The sequence below is a fragment of the Cygnus olor genome, chromosome 25 (assembly GCF_009769625.2).
Source record: "Cygnus olor isolate bCygOlo1 chromosome 25, bCygOlo1.pri.v2, whole genome shotgun sequence".
NCBI classification, from domain to species: domain Eukaryota; kingdom Metazoa; phylum Chordata; class Aves; order Anseriformes; family Anatidae; genus Cygnus; species Cygnus olor.
In genome coordinates, this window is record NC_049193.1 from 3,939,191 (window position 1) to 3,959,041 (window position 19,851).

General features: G+C 61.7%; 1 protein-coding gene across 1 annotated transcript in view; it reads right to left on the minus strand.

Annotated features, from left to right (window-relative positions):
• Nucleotides 1-19,851, minus strand: part of MRC2 (mannose receptor C type 2) — a 25,511-nt gene continuing 5,660 nt past the window's right edge. Inside the window, exons 2-30 of the mRNA XM_040536537.1 lie at nt 16,435-16,833; nt 15,572-15,745; nt 15,239-15,403; nt 14,911-15,024; nt 14,355-14,498; nt 13,630-13,818; nt 12,804-12,958; nt 12,458-12,565; nt 10,449-10,564; nt 10,174-10,322; nt 9,854-10,071; nt 9,476-9,618; nt 8,988-9,090; nt 8,623-8,761; nt 8,268-8,303; nt 7,593-7,753; nt 7,172-7,239; nt 6,803-6,903; nt 6,550-6,695; nt 6,273-6,387; nt 6,027-6,190; nt 5,660-5,768; nt 4,979-5,217; nt 4,725-4,893; nt 4,374-4,523; nt 3,989-4,108; nt 3,512-3,691; nt 3,262-3,288; nt 1-2,716 (exon numbers count right to left, since the gene is read on the minus strand). Of these exons, the coding sequence (XP_040392471.1) occupies nt 2,496-2,716; nt 3,262-3,288; nt 3,512-3,691; nt 3,989-4,108; nt 4,374-4,523; nt 4,725-4,893; nt 4,979-5,217; nt 5,660-5,768; nt 6,027-6,190; nt 6,273-6,387; nt 6,550-6,695; nt 6,803-6,903; nt 7,172-7,239; nt 7,593-7,753; nt 8,268-8,303; nt 8,623-8,761; nt 8,988-9,090; nt 9,476-9,618; nt 9,854-10,071; nt 10,174-10,322; nt 10,449-10,564; nt 12,458-12,565; nt 12,804-12,958; nt 13,630-13,818; nt 14,355-14,498; nt 14,911-15,024; nt 15,239-15,403; nt 15,572-15,745; nt 16,435-16,833 (4,322 nt within the window). The 3' untranslated portion in view covers nt 1-2,495. The remainder of the gene's footprint in view (nt 2,717-3,261; nt 3,289-3,511; nt 3,692-3,988; nt 4,109-4,373; nt 4,524-4,724; nt 4,894-4,978; nt 5,218-5,659; nt 5,769-6,026; nt 6,191-6,272; nt 6,388-6,549; nt 6,696-6,802; nt 6,904-7,171; nt 7,240-7,592; nt 7,754-8,267; nt 8,304-8,622; nt 8,762-8,987; nt 9,091-9,475; nt 9,619-9,853; nt 10,072-10,173; nt 10,323-10,448; nt 10,565-12,457; nt 12,566-12,803; nt 12,959-13,629; nt 13,819-14,354; nt 14,499-14,910; nt 15,025-15,238; nt 15,404-15,571; nt 15,746-16,434; nt 16,834-19,851) is intronic.

Consider the following 19,851-nt stretch of genomic DNA (forward strand, 5'->3'; position numbering starts at 1 on the left):
GTGGGGAAGGAAATTTTATTTCCAAGCTTCTAAAAGGATCTTACACACCACAGAGAGTAAAAAAATGCAAAACTATATATATATATATATTATATATATATATATAATTGACAGGGTCCTTTTAAGCAATTCTTCACATTATTCTAATGGTGATAGGCGATACCACTTAACCGTATATGCAATTTTCCTGCAATCCTGATCACTGCCAACAGCTGACAAAATTATTCTTGTACAAAATTTCCCCTATATTGTACAGACTTCTTTGCTTGAAGGTAGAGAAGGAGGAAAGAGAAGGAAATTAATCAAGAAAAAAATAAAAAGAAAAATCTCTTTAAAAAAGTGTTCCTGGATAGGGCTGGGTGAAAGCCATGGGCTGTGACAGAGCACGGAGAACCCCACGCTGTGCCAGCCCCACTGAGCCCAGGGCTCTGTGCGATGCCCTAAATGAGCCCAATCCTGCCCAGCTGCACCTCTTGCCCTCAGCACCGCTCTTCCCCCACTCCATCCCACCAAACCTGACCTCAGCTTTTCCTTTGGGACTTCCCACCAGCGGGAGGAGTCGCAGAGGACGTGCAGTGCAGCATCCCCCGCGAGCCCAGGTGCTGGAGGAGCTGAACGCCTGCTGGGGCCAGGGATCGGGACGGACTCATGCTCAGCTCTCCAGGATCCGGCACCCACAACAGGAAAGAAAACCAACAGCTCCAAGCCAGAAAGGACCTCAAGAAATGAATGTGGACAAAGCCAAGACCGAGAACCGGACCCGGGGCAGCTCCAGGCTCTCTCTCGCCCTGAAATGTCGTGGCGGCTTTTAGACGTTGCCAAAAAGTAAACAAAACAAAACGATCCCTTGTTCCCCTGTCCCACCCCCCAACAGTTTCTTAAACACTTAATGTCCAGCTTAAGTGAAATCAACAGATTTTAAAATCGACACAGGTGTCAAAAATGAGAGTAACACAACTTAGCTAGTTCCCCTCGTCTTCACAACAAAAAAAGTGAGCCTTGGAGGCAGAGGGCTACGTGAAAACGTCTTTTTATGGGGGTTCTGCCGCCTTGCTTCAGAGGTTATGGGGGCTCTTTCGGGTCCCGTTCCCAGCAGGGACCCCCCTGCAGGGCCTGAGCATCTCTCGCTACCTCCGGGCATCCTCTGTTCCGACCCCAGTGCCGGGGGTGCTGCTGCAGGAGCAGGACGGCTCAGCCCCGGGGCACGCGCGCTCCTTATTGCACAGCTCGACAGCGAGCAGGGGGCTCAGCCATGCAGCGCCTTCCTCCTCCTCACCTACACCTTACACGTAAAACAGGCAACCACACATACCCCAGCCAGCTGTGTGAAAGAACGTATATATTCAGCACGCACTCAATACAGTATAGCAAAAAAAGCTATCGTTTCCTTAAAAAAAAAACAAAAAACAAAACAAAAACCTCCAAAATTACCACCAAAAAAAAATCCGAATTGGTGCCCACCCTACATCCCTTACGCTCGTCCTCCTGGCCCGAACAAGCAAAACCAGCCCTGCGCTGTCCCTGCCCTGCAAGGAAGGGTGGTGAGTGGGTGGGCGCGGGGGACGCAGGGCAGCTCCAGCTCTCGGTGCCTGGCCCCGAGCCTTTTCTTTATTTTTTGCTCCCTCCTCCACGCGCTTTGCAGTCGGGCAGAAACTGGCCAAATCTCTCAGGGGATCTGAGTGCCGAGTGGCTCGGGGAGCAGGGCCGCCGACCAGCGCTGCGCCTAACCAACAGGAGGATGCTTGGGGCTTCCAGTTCTCTGATCTGCTCAAAACCTGGGGTGCCAAGGACGCTCCCACCGGGGAGGTTTGCTCTGTGCTAACCAGGACAGGGACCAACGGAGCAGCGAGCAGGGCAGGATTGTGCCACCAGCCCGCAGGAAGCAGCAGCGGCTGCCTCGCCATGGCCGGATGCAGCCCGAGGGATGCAGCGGGGAGGAGAAGGGGTCGCATCGCTGAGCTGTTGGGGTTGGGGTGGGGGTGTCCTTGCTGGGGTCACCGCGACGTCTCTGCTGCTGGAGGTGGGAGATGAGGACGAGGAGGGGGAGAGGACTGGCGGGGTCGTGGGGCTGGCCCTCCTCGCACGCAGGAAGGGGAGGTAGATTGGCTTTGGAGACCTCTTGCCCAGGAGGATGTCTTCTCAGACACCAGCTCGTTTTCCGGGGGGAGCGAGCCCACCGCAGGGCCCTGAACGCCCACGCTTGCCTTCTCCCAAGGGGAAGGTGTCTCGGAGCCTGTTCAGGGAAAGCTCTTAAAGCAGGGGGCAACTTTCCCCTAAACATTTTAGCCCTGAAACCGCCTCCGTGGCTGCTGCAGACGAACACCCAGCAGCCGGGGACGAGCCCGGAGGTGGCGGCAGTGACCCTTGGGACACCCCGACCCCAGCCCCTCTCCTTGACCCGCTGCTGCCCCTGCCGTGCTCGCCCTGGGGATAGCCTGTGTGATGCTCTCCATCCCCCCCTCCCCATCCCCCCGTCCCCAGCGTCCCCCCTGCCGTTAGTCTTGCTGCTCGTTCATCTCCATGTCCGACACCAGGATGTTCTTCTCGGCGGCTTCGCTGGGGTTGGAGGTGGTGCGGCTGTAGCGGGCGCTCTCAAAGGCGCCTCGCTCCGAGCTCCTCCGCCGCTTGTACAGGTAGACGGCGATGCCCAGCAGGGCGCACAGCACCAGCGTTGACAGCACCACCACCGCGATGGCTGTCGTGTTCTCCGGCAGAGCTGCAGGGAGGGAGAAAGGCCGGTGAAATGCAGGCTGCCATTTCCCTATGTCCTGCCCGAGCCCCAGCCTGGCACACGAAGAGCTTCAGGTGGTGGCTCTCCGGATGGGTGGGGTGATAGGATGGGTCAGGGAGGAACAGAACTGCAGCGTTTTGGGGATGTCGTGCCCATGGCAGAGCTCCTGGAGCAGGACAGCCTCTCTGGGTTGTTCCTGACGTGCATTCACATCAGGAATGTGAATTCCTGGGCTGGATCTTTAGGATCTGCTGCTGTCTGGGCTGGGTCTTTAGGATCCCACCAGAAGATGTGGCACCTTCTGGACAAGCCCCTCCAGAAGGGGCAGGCAGGGGAGCCCCACAAAGGGCTGGCCAGATATTTCTCCACAGAGGAGGACTGAAAGCTGCCCGGAGATGGGATTTCCCACCCACAAACACCATTCCTCTTGTTATTCATGCAATTTGGGCTGCAGCACGGCCCCACAGGACCAGGTCATGCTCCCGCTGCTGGGCTCAGCTGGAAGTGACGCTGCTGACGGTGCCACTCACCTGCCCTGGAAAAGCTGCTCTCCTCCGCTGCAAAGGCAACACAGAGAAGTGAGTACGTGGCCACGACACCCTCCCCTCTTCCCACCATCCCACTGGGACCACTGGTGCAGACCTCATCACCACCACCCTGCACTGGAATTCCCCAAAACGTGACTAACCCTGCCAGCAGGACAGAGCCCTGCCCCGCAGCACCGTGCCCAGACCCCTGGCTCACCCCACACCAGCCCAGGCTCCGCAGGGGGGTCCCTACCTCGGGGGATCTTGCAGATGACCCCCATGGTGACGTTGGTGCAGGAGCCCAGGCGCCAGACGCCGTTGCTGCTCTGGATCCAGTAGCAGCTGTTCTGGCTCAGCATGCTGGGCCCCGTGTCGTGCTGGCCCCAGTTGGAGTAGTTCACGGCGGTGTTGTCGTGCCAAACCAAGGTACCTCCTGAGAAGTGGAAGAACTGGGTCTGGGGAGGCCGAAGGGGATGCCCTGTCTGTGCCCCGGTTCTGAAAGCAGGGGGAGGCGTGAGGGGGCGATGAGGAGGACCCACAAACCCAGGGGAGGACACATGTGGCACGTCCCGCACAGCCTGAGACGCTGGTGCTCATGGTCACACCGTGGCACGACACCCCCCCCCCAAGCTGGTGCCACCACTGAGGGCTTCCTCTGCTCCCTGCAGACCTGGTGGGAATCCATGGGGTTGCCCAGGGAGGGTCTAAAACCTCCCTCCTTCCTTTGTACCTTTGGGGTTGAACGTCATGCCCAGCCAGGCACCCTTGGATGGGCCCTCGTAGGCCTGGAGATGCTCCCACACAAAGACGTTCTCCGTCTCGTCCTGGATGGACAACACCGTGCCACCAACTGCGGAAGAAAAGGGGGTAAGAGGGAAGCCCAGGGCCTGGAGGACGGAGCCTGGGAGCAGCGGCAATGGCGAGGACAAAGCCGAGGAACCGCTGCTGGCTGTGAACCTCGTGGTGCACGGGGAGCCCCAACGCAAAGCAGCGCTGGGGAGAGATGAAGGCTGACCAGGGCTGGCCTGGTACAGGGCCGGGGCCTCCATTCTAGGGTGTTGTGCTGCACCCAGGGGCAACCTGGGGACCTCTCTTCTCCCGCAGCCCCCCCCTACCTTTCTGGCACCTCCGCATGGCATCCTTCTGCCCCAGGGTGATCTCCATGTGGAAGGTGTAGCAGTGGTCCCGGAAGGGGATCCACGATGAGTCCTCCAGCGACTTGGGGCAGCTGCCGCTGTAGCTCCACTTGTGTGCGCGGGTGGCACCTGTGGGGGGACACACAATGTGTTCGGGTGGGGGGCACGGGGTGCTGGGTGTCCCACAGCATGTTGGAGCACCCTGGGCCACCCAGCCCCACAGTGACAGGGCTGGAGCTCCTGCAGAAGGCCCTGGTGGGATGCCACCTCCAACAGCACACAGCTCCTGCTGTGGGGCCCGCAGAGCCCCCCTGGCCGCCCCCCTCGCACCTGACCGGAGCTGGCAGATGCCGCCCTGCAGCTTGGTGTCACAGCCGGCCGTGCGCCAGCTCCCGTCCGCGTCCATGTAGGAGCAGCTGGCGACCTGCTGGGGCTCCCCGTCCTGCCAGTTGGCGTAGAAGAGGTTCTCCTCCGTCAGCCACGAGTAGCTCCGGCCTCCCTGCGGAGCCAAGGGGAGAGGCTGGGGGGCTGCTGCGACCCCGCCCATGGCCCCCAACCCGGGGGTGCCGGCCCCATTCCCTCACCTCGTTGTTGGCCAGCCCGATCCAGAGCGGGGCCCGCAGGCTGCTGACGGCCTGGGTGAGGAAGGCCTGGCTGTAGGGGTCGGGGATGGTGGCCAGGGTGGCGTTGAGGGTCTCGCAGAGCAGCAGGGCCTCGTGCCACCTGAGGGGTTTCTGCAGGATGCGGTAAGTGCTGTTGTGGTAAAAGAGGGTGCCGGTGGGCGAGGGAGGGTACGGCGTCCGCGCGGGGCTCAGGAACGGGTCTGGGGGAGTAAAGAGACACGGTCAGAGGATGCTCCTGCATGTCGGGGGGGTCGCCTCCTCGCCAAGCTGGGGTGTCCACGAGGCAGCGCCATGCGTGCATGGGACATGTGCACCTGGCTGGGGAGTCCACGTCCCCAGGGGGGGCTGCTCGGTGGCGAGGTGCCGTCCCCACCTTGGGGCCGTCCATCAGGATGCACGTCCCTGTGGGACTCAGGCTGATGTGTGCAGGTTCGGGGGTGCCCCACAAACCATGGGGGCCAGGTGCTCCTCCCAAGTTGAGCCCGTCCTCCTGCCCCCTCCCACTGCCCCATGCTCCCCCCAAGCTGACCCCATCGCTCCGAGCTTCCTGGCTGTGGCACCCCCACGCTGTGGGATGCTCAGGTGAGGCTGGCAGCCCGCAGCTCTGCTCAGTGGGGCCCCATCACCCCCACACCCCCCTACCTATGCTCCGCTGGCAGATGTAGCCGTGCTTCTCTTCCACGCAGCTCCGGTCGTCCCAGCGCCCCGTGAAGTGTGGGGGGGAGCCGTGCCACACCACCACGCAGTTGGTCTGCACAGCCAAGCCCCAAGATCAGCACTGCCCCCAGCCTGTGTCCCATCCTACACCACCCCCCCAGCCCAGGGACCCCCATGCTGCAGATCCTGCGCTGCCCTCGGAGAGCCACCCCAGCACCCTACAACCTTCAGCCCACCATCAGTGGGACACCATGCTGAGGCCTTCTCAGGGTGGCAGGTGCCTCAAGCGCTCTCCTTCCCAGGGCAGGGCGATGCTATGGGGCAGGTCGTGGGGCAGTGGGGGGGGGCTCACCGGCTTGTCACTGGGGCTGGAGGCGCTGCACCCCGAGGGCTCGCCAGGCGCCCAGCTCACGTGCCGCAGCGGCTCGCCCTCCACCCACTGGAACTCCTTCTTGGCATCGTGGAGGCCAATCCAGAGGTCGAAGGAGATGTTCGGCAGCATGGATGTTATGAAAGCTACGAGGGATGGCGAGGTGCTGAGGGCCACCCCCAGCAGCCGTGGGGCTGGTGGCAGCAGTGGTGGCCGGGGGGGACCTACCCTGCTCCAGTGGGTTGGAGATGGTGGCCAGCACGGCGCCCTGGTTCTCACACGCCTGCTTCGCCTCCGGCCACTTCATGATCTCGGCTTTGTCGCGGCCGTTGAAGCTGAAACACTGCACAGGCACCGGGGGCATGGGATGGTCTGGGGGTGCTCCCGCCCCACAGCCCTCGCTCCCGGCCCCAGAGCCCACAATCTCCCCCCTGCACCTTCTCCAGCCCTATCCTGCCCCGATGGTCCTCTTCCCGGGGTCCGTCCCCATCCCGCCCCGCCGTACCTTGCTGAGGAAGGGGAACCAGCCATGGGGACAGCCCCCGCTTGTGGGAGCGGGCATCGGTGGCGGGGAGGGCTTCACGGCGGTGGCATTGCTCCGCTTGCAGATGTAGGGCAGCGCCGTCAGGCACTTCTGGTCCCCCCAGTCCTCTGCGGGGACAGGCAGGCCAATGACGCCCCCATCACATCGGGACAAGGTGCCTCAGCCCCGCCTGCAGCCCCCTGCCCCTCCGGTGCCGCTGGACTCGGCCCCTCACCTCTGCTGGCCGTCATGTAGACGCACTTCTTGTCCTTGTTGATGGGACGCGGCTTGCCAGGTGCCCAGGAGACGAAGTTGAGGAGGGACCCATCGGACCACCTGGGAAAGCAGGAGGCTGAGCAGTGACTTGGTGAATGCTACAAGCTGGCCGCAATGGGACCAGTCCCATGCCCGAACTGGGAGCGTGCCCCACCACTGCCCTCTCCTGGGTGAGGAACCAGCTGCCTCCGTCCCAGCATCTCAGAAGCACCAGCCCAGGACGGGCCCAATCTGAGCCGCAGGCACTGAGCCGTGGTGCTCTCTGGGCTGGGGCTGGTGGCACGGGGACACACAGGGACACAGGGGGCTCAGCCTGGCCCTGACTTACTTGAACCTCCCGTCATTCTCGTAGGTGTGCAGCCCGATCCACCAATGCTGCTCCTGGCCCCTGGAGAACTGCAGGACCAGAGCAGAGATGTCAGTGCCTGGAGGGCCCCGTGCATCTCCCTGGGGACAGCCACAGCCACTTGGAGCATGGGGCAGGACAGTGGGGGCTGCACAGCCCTCCTGCAGCTGGCAGTGCTCTGGGAATGCCCCGTGGTGGCATCTTGGTGGTGACAAGCTTCACGATGGAAACACTGAGCACCAAACCCAGCCACCAACTTGGAGCCAGGCTGTCCCCGGATAACATCCTTCAGGCAAAGCTTGGAAGCCGTGCCAGGAAGGGACGCAGCGGGCACGGAGCAGTGCCGGGAGGCAGCACCCAGCCGAGCACATCTGCGCCCGGGGAGGTCACCGCCACCTCTTACCTTCTTCAGGTTCTGGCCCAGGAAGCGCAGCTCGGCCTCGCCGTGCACCGACACCAGCTCTGCCTGGAACCAGCTGCAGATGCGCTGCGCCTGCACCCACGTCGAGTGGTGCTCGAAGAACTTGTACTCGGCCTCCTGGTACTTCACCCACTCTTTGCTGCCTGCAGGCGGGGACCCGGCACCATGCTGCAGTGACCCCCCCACTGCTGCCACTGCGTCCCTGTCCCTTTATCCCTTTGCCCTGCACGGGTTTGGCCTCTGGGCTCCTCCCTGCGAGCGCAGGGGGCCAGCGTCCAGCCAGGGGCCTGATCCTGCCGTGCATTTGCAGGCAGCGCTTTCCCGTTGCTGCTCAGCTTGGGTTGGGGGGACCGACCCCATGGAGCATCCACCAAGGAGGTGAGGGCAGGTTTGGGGATGGAGCTGGCAGCACCTCCATGCTCTGCCTGGCACAGGGATGCCCTGCAGTGCCAAGGCCGTGGGGACACCTCGGTTCCTGTCCCACCTCCCATCCCTCCTACGATCCTACACAGGGTCCCTTCTCCTCCAGATAGCGCTGCCCCTTCCCGGTGCCCCGCAGCGACCGCAGCTCGCTTTGTGCTTGCTACAGATGGGAGATGCCTGGGGAGGACGGCGCGTCCCGGACAGACACACGGCCGCGGGCAGCCGCTAACGCACCTTGGGTTGTGATCTCTGGCTCCTTCACATCAGCACCTGGGAGAAGGAAAGGAGAGGCCGTGAGCGGGATGAGGGGCTGGGATGCTCCACACCAACACCACCTGCTCCAAGTGTGCATGGTGCAGAGATGCCCCAAATCTCTCCAGGGCTGGCAGCAGCTCCTTTCACTTCCCCAGCTACCAAATTAGGGCTCATCCTGCCACAAAAGCACAGCTTGCAGAGGAGAGGCATCCCTGCAGGCTCCACCAACCCTCCCCTCCTCCTGCACAACCCCCTGCTCCAAAAAGATGCTCCGACGCGGTTCCTGCTCCCTGGCCCCCACGTATCTGCAATCCCTGACCTTGCCCGGCGGTACCTTTGGGCAGTTTGCAGATCCAGTCCAGCTGGGCTTCGCACTGCATTGGCATCCACTGCAGGGACGCCAGGTCCAGCACCGCGCAGTTCCGGATGTCGTCGTCGTCGTAGTTGCTGCGGTCAAAGTTGTGGTAGAAGAACTGGGGGGCCGAGAGAGACAGGCGGGGTTGGAGCTCCCGCGCTGCATTTCCACCAGCACTGGATTTGTCCCCTGCACCCCAAATGCCAACCGGGGCAGTGTATTGCCAAAATCCCCCCGTGGCAGCTCTAATTGCTGCCTGCGGCGCTGCTGCTGAGTTTCAGCTTTGCACCAGGTGGGTGCTGGGCGCTCAGCACCTGAGCAGGGGGTGCCCTGTGCCGACTCACCCCCAGCCCGTCGCTCCACCGCCAGCTCCGGTCCCCCGCAGGGTCCCGCCGGTTGAGGCCAATCCAGAACCAGTGCTGCTCGTGGATCTCCGGCTCTGACTCGCTATGGGAGCCAGGGAGAAGTGGTGAGAACATGCCCAACCTCCAAAACAGAGGTTTTTATATTTGTACATTGATATATATTTATATTTTGGCCTTTTTTTGCTTGTTTTTTGGAGCCTGCTATCCCCATGACCCCTAAAGGCAAGACCCCAGATAACAGGCTCCCTGGTGCATGCAGGCTCAGGGCTGGAACAGTTTTAAATCCAAATCCCTCCCCAAATTTCAAGCACTTCTATCACATAGAAGGTGCGATGGTCCCAAACAATGCATTTTCTGCACACACGGTGGCACAGAGCCACAGGCGCAGGCCAGCCCCACCGCTGGGTCCCCATCCCCGTGGGTTCACACCGAGCACATTCACGCAGCGGGATGCGCTGGCCCCTCACCCAAAAATCTTGTTGAGGGTGTTGGCGACGAAGTGCTCCTCCTCGTAGCTGCCCAGGCTGAGCAGCTGAGCCCCCAGCTCCCGGCAGAACTCCTGCGCCGCGATCCACGTCTTCTTCTCTTGCAGCTTGTCAAAATTAAACACCTGGCGAGGGAGGAGCAGGGGGGCTCAGCCCCAGGACCCCACTCAGAGACCCCCGATCTGGGCGAGGAGCTGAGCGCCATCCCCACCCCGCAGCCAGCAGCCCCCCAGTGCTGCCAGCCCCTAACCAACCCGCAGCGGGCTCCGGGCTGCCTTTTGCACGCACCCAAGCCCCAACGCACGCTCCTAGGATGGGAGGGCACGGCTGGGGCTCGCCGCCTCCCCTGGCACCCCTCACCTTGTAGCAGTGCCGCAGCTTGGGGTCCGCGCTCCATCCGGGGGGGCAGGCGCCGGTGAGGCTGGGCGTGGGGTAGGGGCTGGGCAGCTCGGGGTTCACCGGCGTGCCCAGGTTCTGCCGGCAGATGTACTTGGCCTTGAAGGTGCTGCAGTTCTTCACCTCCCACAGCCCCATGGAGCTGCCGGTGGCCAGAGCCACGCAGCCGCCCTTATTGTAACCTGGAGCCAGCCTCAGGGTCACTGCCAGTCCCCTCCCTGGGGCAGAGCCAGCAGGGAAGGGGATGTCCCCATCCCACATCCCACCTGCCGCCGTCCCCTTACCGGGCTGGTCGCGGTTCCAGTGGGTGTACATGACCTCGTCGCCGCTCAGCCAGCGGAAAGCGCCCGTCTCGTTGATGTCCTGCAGCGCCGTCCAGAAATACTCGCCGTCCCAGCCATAGATGAGGCTGCTGACGTATGCCTGCTCGAACCTGTGGGGCAGAAGCCAGGAGCTGAGCCCCCTCGCCCTGCCCAGCCCTCGCTCCCATCCCACACAAAACCCTGCCGTGGGGCAAACCCCATCCTTGGGCTGCTGGCTCCTGGGGCGCGGTGCTGACCTGTTGGTGATGGTGACCAGCGTGGAGCCGTAGTCGGAGCACAGCTTGCGGGCATCGCTGTAGGTGACGCGGTCCTCGCCCAGCCAGAAGCAGGAGGGGCTGTGCCACTTCCAGCCCTGGGGACAGGAGACAGCAGACATCAGTCACCCGGTCACCGCTGCGCCGGTCTCCACGCCTCCTCCAAGAAACCACCCCAAAGGCAGGGGCTGAGCTCCCCGCTGCGGGAGACGTGGGATGGGAGCAAGGTCCCACGTCCCCTGCTGCCACCTCCGCCTTTTCCTGGGAGGTCTCCTGCCCCCGGCTGACCCGGCTCTGCTCCAGAGCTCTCGCAAAGGAGAGGGCTGCGAGGAAAACAAACACCCGGGGCAGCTTCAAAGCAGCAGAAATCGCTCTCCCCGCCAGCGTTCGGCCCCGCGAGGGTGCGGAGGGGGGAGCACAATCCTCTGCTTATGCGGCGGGGCCAAACGGAGAGCGAGTCCCACCGCAGCCTGCTTTAATCGCTCGCCTTGTTGATGTTGGAGCCTCTCCGGAGCCGGAGACACAATAGCGCCTGTTTTCTGCCAGAGCAGTGAGCGGGGTGGCAGCGCGGGGAGGGACGCGGGGGCTCAGCTGCGCTGGGAGAGGGGATGCACACGGGGTGGGAGAGCAAAGAGTGGGAAGGGTGAAGGGGCTCGGCCGGGCAGGTAGGTGGCCCCAGCTCAGAGACCCTCCTGATACAGTGGGAAGCATCCCTGGGGTTTTATCTGTGTCCCCAGTGACATCGGGGGACATGTGCCATCAGCACAGCAGGGAGGGAAGCAGAGGGAGGGATGCAGGAGGGTGCCTGTGGGAGGAAAATGACTCCAAATCCCATTTTTGTCCCGAGTTCCTTTCCCCAAAGTTAGCAAAGCCAAGCATGGCCCCTCTGTAAGGCCGTTCCAAAAATAAAGGGTTCGTGCTCTAACTGCGTGTGGTCAGGAGCCGGCAGGGCTAAGCGTGGTAGCACGGCGCCACCAGCACCTCCTCCCCAGCTCCCGCTGACGCTGGGGGTCCTCCTGCTCCGGTTCCACCCAACCTGGCCCGGCGTGCCAGCCCGCCTGGCTGCCACCCTGGCCCCGAGCCCTCGCAGATGCCAACCACCTGCCGGGGTTTGTCTTTGCAGGGACGGAGGAAAGGTCTGGGCGAAGCCGCACGCGCAGCCCGGCAGCACCACGAGGCCTGTTTGCCAGGCTGGGCGCGAGCGAGCGCTGCCTGGCTCTCTGCACAAAGGCAGAGAGGCACAAAAGCCCCTTCCAGCAGGCGTGGGAGCTGCGCGGCCTCGTCCCCGCCAAGCTGGGGAAACTGAGGCAGGGCGCAGCTGGCTGAGACGCTGGGGTGGCACAGCCCTCGGTGGCTGTGTCCGAAATGCCCGCGTCCCAACAGACGTGGGGAAAACGAGACCGAGAGCACAAGTTTTGCAGCGAGAACGGTGTTAGTAAGGTCCAGGAAGTGTCGGCCCCGTCCTGACAATGGTAGCACCATGTTCCCCTGCAGGAGCCCTGAGCTTTGTGCACCTCAAAGCCAAGATGATCCCTTTACCCTGAATCCGTCGGGTGCAGCCTGATGCCAGCCCAGAGAGATGCCAGGAGCCCAGGGCCATGGGGTGAAGGTGACCAGCACCAATGCACCAGGTTCCTCCATCCCCTCCCATCCCGTCCCATCCCATCCCATCCCCATCCTATCCCACTCCTGCATAGAGCCGCTTTGCTGCAGCGTTTTGGCACACCGAGAGGCAAGGCGAGCAAGCAGGAAAAAAATAAAAATAAAACTTCCTTGCTGGAAACTCGTGCCAGACCAAGGGGGAGGATCTTGGACGATGGAGGCATTTTTTTGCCCCAATTTCTTCCCATGGCCTCATACAACCCCGGAAGCAGGGGCTCAGATCCCTGGGCACAGACCTGCAGCTCTGGGTGTGCCAAGGGTGCTTCGGGGCTGTAGTTTGGGAATTCCAAGGAATTGGCCAAGAAAGCAGAGCCCTGTGTCCCCCTCACCTTTCGGCACCCGTGGTCATCCTCCTCTTTCTCCTGGCTCACCCGGCCGGGCTTTTTGCAGATAGAGGGCAGGGTCTGGTTGCAGGGGCTGTCATTCCACCTCCCTTCCTGGAAAGGGTGGAGAAGAGCAGGATTGAGCCCAGCTGACAGCCCAGGGAATTTCCCAGCTCAATCCATGCTCCATAGATTTCCCTTCCCTGCGGCAGCCCCCAGGCTGTGCTGGATCCTTCCCCTCCCAAGAGCTGGGATGAGCCAGGTTCAACCCAGGCTCCCCCGGGTGCCCCATCCCCATCCCTATGGGGATGCTGCAGAGGTGCAGGATCTGTCCCCTGCCCCATGCCCTCACCGGTCCCCAGATGGTCACGCAGTCCTCCAGGCTGTCGCGGAAGTTGTTGGGCTCGAAGGGGTGCCAGTAGGTGAACCTCACGGGCGTCCCGTCCGACCACTCGAAGTTCATCTGCAACTTGAGGTCGTTTAGGCCAATCCAGAGCTCCTCCACGTCTGCCAAAACAGGAGGCAAAATCCCTTCTGCCTAGCTGAAATCTTGCAGAAACCCTCCCGAAAAGGCTGCAAAACACCTCCCGAAACCCTTGCCCGGCAGGGGCTGCAGGGCTCAGCCCCATGCCATCAGGAGGGGCAAGGATGCTCTCTCCCCACAAAGGGGCAAACAGAACTAAATTTGCCAGCAGTTTTTGGTTTTCCCCCTATTTCTGCATTAATCAAAGAGGACTAGTGATGAGGCCATGTTATTTTCACCCTGGTGCTGCAGGCTCCTGGGAATGGCTTTTACATCTGCTGGATGGAGAATGTGCCTGAGCAACCCACTGCTTCTCAGCCTGGGGTCTCCACACTGTTCACAGCCACTAATTAATTGTAATTTTCCATTACACAGAAGTGGCTTTGCATGGCTGCAGAGATTGGACAGGCGCTGTCCTGCCCAAAGTCACCCAGGGCACCGGTGTGGGAGCTGGGACCAGAGCCCGGACCCACACCACGTACATCGATGCCCTCTGTGTCACAGCACGATGCATCTCTCTGAGCGTGAAGGCTCCTGGACTCCACGTTTGGCTCTCCCAAATACCCCAACAGCAAACCTACAAGCTCTGGTGCTGCAAAATGCAAAATTTAAAGGATGCCAGCGTTCCCCTGGGCAGGACCAGGGCTCCTCATACCTTGCTTGATCTGCTTGGTGACGAACTCGAGCTCGGAGAGGGTGTGGATGCTGACCAGGTCCCCCCCGCTCCGCAGGCAGGTCTTCTTCGCGTCCTGCCAGCTCTTCTTCTCCCCCACCAGGCGGTAACAGTTGGACTGGAAGGATTGCCAGCTGGGCTCGCAGTCCACCTTCACCTCTGACCACGAGTCTGGCAGGAGAAGAGCAGCTGAGGGCTCCCGTTCTGCTCCCCAACCCTCTCCTCTGCGGGGCACCGTGGTCCCACGGGGCTGCTCGAGCGCTCAGAGAGCGCCTTGTGCTCTGGACAAGAGGCCAAGGTGTGGGAAAGCTACAGCCAAAACCAAGCAAGGTGCAAGCAACGGTAGCTTTAGAGCTCTGGAAACAACCCCAAATCCCTGCTGTTTGCACAGATTCGATGCAAGAGCAGAGCCCGGAGATCTGGGAAAGCACTGGAGAGCTCCCGTGTCGCTTGATCCCTCTCCTAACGCCCAACCTGTGACTACACCGAGCACTGAGGTGGTGCTGCTCTGGGATTTTCCGAACCTGTTCCCACCCTGGGACACCCTGAACACCTCCACCAGCTGCCTTGGCACATGGGCAGTGTCCTCTGGCCGCATCAGAGCCGGGATGTGGCAGGGAAGCAGGGCTCTCTGCCTGGATTTACTCCCTGGGGAGCGTGGGGCGATGTTCAGCCTCCCCGCCAGGGTGCTCAACCTCCCCGCTCACCCGTCAGGAAGGGGTCAGCGGTGGCGTTGGGCTTCTTCTTGCAGACGTAGGGGAGGGCGATGCCGCAGTCGCGGTTCTGCCACCCTCCGGACGACTCGGTGCGGATCACGCCGCAGTTCTCCTCGCTGGGGTTGTCGGGCTGGTCTGGAAAAGGGGCCGAGAAGGGGGGACAGGGTGCTGTTGGGCTCGCAGGGCGGGTGCAGCTGTCCCCAGCCCTCCTCCCACGGTATCTCTGTCCCCACGAGTGCCTCGGGGTGACGGCACTGGGCACAACCAGGGCACGCCTTGCGGCGGGTCCCTCTGCCCCCCGAGCATCCCCTTGGGGTTAGAGATGGACGCGGGTAAATTAACGCCACCTGTGTCCTCCGCCACGCTCCAGCACCGAGCCTGCCCATCAGTGGCAGGCAGTGCCCCTCGGCACAAGGATGCTCAGCCCAGGACACCCGGTCCCCTGGGCAGCCCGGGCCACCTCCCCGCTACCTGCCCGTCCCCTGCCCCACACCGCGTGCCCTGCCCCACTGCAGCCCCCCGGGCCGCACGCAGCCCCCCGGCTCACCGCTCTCCCAGTTGAGGTACTTGAGCGGCGAGTTGTCCGACCACTGCCAGCCCCCGTTGATGTCCAGGTCGTTGAGCCCGATCCAGAGCGTGGAGCTGTACCCCGTCAGCAGCCCTGGGGCCAAGGCAGAGAGAGGGGCAGGATCAATCCCCCAGCTCCAGCAAGGCCAAGCTCAACCCCAGCCCGAAACCATCCCCAGACCACCCGACCAAGACAGAGAGCCCAGCCTGGGGCCACTGATAGCCACGGGGCCACCAGCTCTGTCCCGGGTGGCGAGGACATGGGCGCAGCCAGCGCCTGGGTGCCATCGCGGGGCCACCGCGCTCACCGTTGATGTAGGTCTGCTCGTGGATCTCGGTGATGCTGAGCAGGTTGGCTCCCTGCTGCTCACAGCTGTTCCAAGCCTCCCGCCAGGACAGCGTGGACTGGAAGTTGAACTGGTAGCAGCTGTTGGTGAGGTGGTCCTTGTCCCAAAAGGTCTCGCAGTCGTTACCTACGGGGACAAGCAGTTGGTAGGGGCAAGCACCCAGCACTCCCCCCCCCAGACTTCAAAAATAAAGACTCAAAAAACCCATATCCCACAAAACCCAGGTGCTGGGGAGACACTGGGGATGCTCCTGCATCACCGGGAGGAGGGACGGGACGCGCTGCCCCCACTTACTCTTTATGGGACAGAAACCCCATCGCTCGTCCTTGCCGTAGTCCTGAGTGGTGGCGCACCAGAGGTGGCCGTCCTCCCGCCCCGTGCTGGTGCACTCGTGGAACCACTGGTTGTCGTACTTGAAGGGGATGGTGCAGGGCTTCCCGTGCGAGTTGCCCTGGATGGTGTAGATCTCTGCGGGACAAGAGGGGCCCCCTCCTGAGGCTGCAGCCAGGGGGCAGCTGGGGGCAGGTCGGGGTGATGGGTGTGGGTTTTCCACCCCAGTGGGGGCTCCTGGGATTCCCAGATGGCCTGGTTTCAGCTGGGATAGTTCCTTTTCTTCCTAGTAGCTGGGATGGGGCTGCATTGGGGATTTAGGAGGAAAGTAACGCTGATAACACCCCGATGCTTTAGCTGTCGATGAGCGGTGCTTACACCGAGCCGAGGACTTCACCGCTTCAGGTGCCAGTGAGGGGCTGGGGGTGCACAGGGAGCTGGGGGGGGACAGAGCCAGGAGAGCTGACCCCAGCTGGCCCAAGGGATGCTCTACACGTGGTGTTACGCTGAGCAATAAAACCAGGGGCAGCTGCCCAGGGAGGCTGCGGCTGCTCGGGGACTGGCTGGGCGTGATCCCACCCGTGGCGCTGATCCCATCGCCCTGCTCCCACCTGGTTTTGCAGCCCCAGCAAGCCAGGGACAAGCTCCCTGGGCAGGATTTGGGGCTGCTTCCCCTCCCCTCCATTTTGGGGCTGCTTTTGCTTAAGGGCTAACCCTACTGCTAACACCTCCTGGGTCTGAGCACCAAGGCAACGGGGAGGAGGAGCAGGGGGCTTGGGAAGCACCCAGGGTGTGGAGTGCCAGCCTGACACCCAACAAGGCATTACCGGAGTAGGGCACGGAGCACAGATCCTCCTCGGTGCCGTACGTCCTCCACTGAGAGCCGCGCGCCTGGTCCCCTCTGTCCAGCGAGGAATTGCCCGGGCGGGCGCCGAGGTGCTGTGAGAGCTGCTCGCCGAGGCTGCGGCAGCTCCAGCGCATGTTGATGGACTCGCGGTCGCACTCGTAGGTGGCCAAGGGGTGCAGCCCGGCCGTGGCATTGGCCCCGTGCCACGACACCCCCAGGCACTGCATGGCCCCCACGTTGAAGAGGCGGTTGCGCGAGACCCATTTCCACTGCTGGGCCGGGGCGCTGGCGTTGCAGCCCTTGGCGAGCCGCACCAGCGAGTCCTTGGTCTCCAGGCAGCCCTGAGCGCCCGCGTTGTAGATGAGGAAGACTTTGGAGTCTGGGGGGAAAGAGAGGGGAAAAAGCATGGGGATAGGGTTAAAGCACGGCCAGGGGGTTGGCACTGCGCTTGGCCCCCCCCTTCTCGGTTCCCTCTACGCACATGGCAAGTTTTGGGGTGCATCCCTGCGCACAGCACCCAGCAGGCTGCGGGACACCATTTGCCTCTGGGTATAACCCCAACGCCTGTCCTGGGGTGCTTCAGCAGCAGCACTGGGGCTGTTCAAATCTGAGACCCCATCAGCAGCATCCCGAGGCAATGGTGCTCAAAACAAGCCCTGTGCCAGCACCAGAGGAGCCACACCACCAGCTCTGGCGCCAGCCATCTGCTCCGGGTAAGGAAACCAGAGCAGGAAAATAAGAGCACAGCCATCATCTTCACCTGTGCCTGGGGATGTGTTAAAAAGCCGCGGAGCAATCGAGGTTTGGGAGGCAGGCGTCCCCCTGCACGGGCAGGACGTGATGGACAACACTTACACGGAGCCTCCGCTCGCACAGGCACGGCCCCGAGCGCAAACACGCAGCCTTGTGTTGGGACCCTCGGAAATCCCAGCCCAGGTGCTGAATGCTGGCCTCCAGCACCCCCACGCCACCATCCCCACTCGCCATGGCCCAAACTTCCAACCCCCTGGCATTTTCCTGCACCCTCCCTTGCAGGAACACATCTCCGAGGCCACCTCATTCCTTCCCATCTCAAAACCAACAAAAACCAGTAAAGCCATCAGGGCTCTGCACTGGGGCATGGCTTCCCAGGCAGCTTTGCTCCAGCTGATGCCTTGCTTCCAAAACCTCTGCCTGCTTCTTGCCCCCACGCCCCAGTGACCAGCAGCACGTTGAGAACACTACTTTTGCTTAGTTCTTTTTTTTTTTTTGTTTTAATCAACCAATTTTTTCACTACAAACATCACGAGAAGTCAGAGCCTACTCACAGGCCTGGCTATATTTAGCTTTGGTTGCTTTGGTTTTTTGCCACTATATGAATTTTTTGGCCTGAAAAGGTTTTCGTTTCCTATTCACCCAAAGCTTCCCCCTGCCCTGGCCACGCTGCTCCAGGCGGCTCCGGCAAGCGGCTCGGCTCAGCCAGCTCTGCTGACTTGTCTCTGCGAGGAGGAAGAAATGGAGGAAGGAGGAGAAAGCGACCAGAGGGCTTTTTGGTAGGCTCAGCACAAAGCTTTGTGCACCTCGACCTCGCTCCAGAGAACGGCTGGCCCCAAACACACAAAACTGGAGCCTGCTTGCGCAGAGCTCTCAGGGGGCGAGGGGGACGCAGGCTCCGTACGTGCACGATACCGAAAGCCAGGGACTGGAAGAAGAAGAAGCCTGTTTGCTTCTCCGAAGAGATTTTTTTAAATGCCGGCAAGTTCCCAACTAAGCAAAAGCTCTGCCGGGGCCGGGGCGCGGGCTGTGGCTGCAGCACTGTGCGGGGAGCCCAACACCAGCCCGCTGGTGCTGGGAACAAATCCTCCACGCCGGGAGCCCCGCAGCAGCCGTAAGCAGCAGGGGTCAGCAACGGGACACCCTCCTCCGCTTATTGCTTAACCCGGCTCTGCAAAAAGCTGCCCCAAAAATTCATAGCGGGTGGGAAAAACCCTGGGGAAGGGGTGTCGGGGTGCTCAGTGCCCCAATATCTCCGTCTCCATTGCTGCCAGGTGCCGGATCCGTGCCTGTCAGGGCTGCACCCGCAGCACTGCGTGGGCTCAGAGGAAGCTGTCCAGACTCTAGGGGCAGCCTGGGGCCGGAAAGGCACAAAAAAGCTCTAAAAAGGGACAAGGTGGAGTTTGGAAATTACAGCCTAAGGCTTTGGGGCTAAAGAAAGGTCACGACGTTACCTGCCGGCACCAGGCTCTGTCCCAGTGACGCCGCGATGGCCTCAGCAAGCTCCTGGAGGCACCAAAGCAATGCTGCAGGTGCAGCAAAAAGCTGCTCAGAGCCACAGGCCCTGGGTGTGCTGCTGAGAGCTTTCACCTGGGCGAAACAGAGAGCGAGCTCTGGCCTAGCTGCTGCCTCCTGGGGCACGGGTTTGGGTCACGAGCTCGTGCCCGGGCTCGCAGGAGGAGCAGGGAGCTTCGCTGGTGCCAGAAATCTTTGTTTTGGAAAAAAAAAATTGAAATCTTTGATTTGAAACCTTTGATTTTTTGAAATCTTTGATTTGGAAATAGAGCTGCTGGAGCTGCGTTTCCATGAAGGACAGGAGCTCTGTACAGAGGCACGGGAGCACATCGTGCTCCGAGCACTGCAGCACGCGCTGAAGGCTCCAGCAGGAGCCCGGTGCTCTGCGGTGCTGCAGGCGGAGTGCCTGGGGCATGGGGCACGGGTGTCCGGCCAAACACCTTCTCCCACGCCGTTATCCCGCAGGATAAACCCAGCCCTCGCAGGGGTCAGCCCCGGAGGAGCGATGCTCTTGGGGTAAAACCCCAGCCTGGTCCACGCTGCAACAAAACTTGAGTGAAACTGAAGATTTCTGAAAAACACAACTTCACCAGTGCCCTTAAATCATCGTCCAACATGGACACTACAGGGATAAACCCTCTCCTGAGTCCGTGCACAAAAATCACCAGCACCACCCTCAACAGCGACGGAGCAGCTATGGGTGACTCCTTTCACCCACAGCTCCACATGGGTGACTCCTTTCAGAGATGCTCCGTGGGTTTTTGCACCCCATTTTGGAGATGAAAGAACTGGAGAGCAGGGCACCTGCTTGATGCTCTGCCTGGAACGGCCAAAATTCGGCCAGGGCTGGGTGCTGCCCCTGTGCCTCTTTATCCTGCATCCTCCCGGCGGGGCAGCTCAGAGCAGCCCTGTCCCGCTGCCTGCCCGCGGCATTTTCCCGTTTGTTTGTTTTCCTGCCTCTTTAAAAGCAAGCTTTTAGCCACCAGAAAGTCCAAACCAAAAGGATCTCAGCGCAGCCCTTCCCACGACGGCTTTGCCACCGCACGGCAATTAAGGAAAGCATCGCAACCTGCAATTTGGGGACGTGGGCAGCACAGGCTGAGAGGCCACGGAGGTGGCCCTGAGCAGG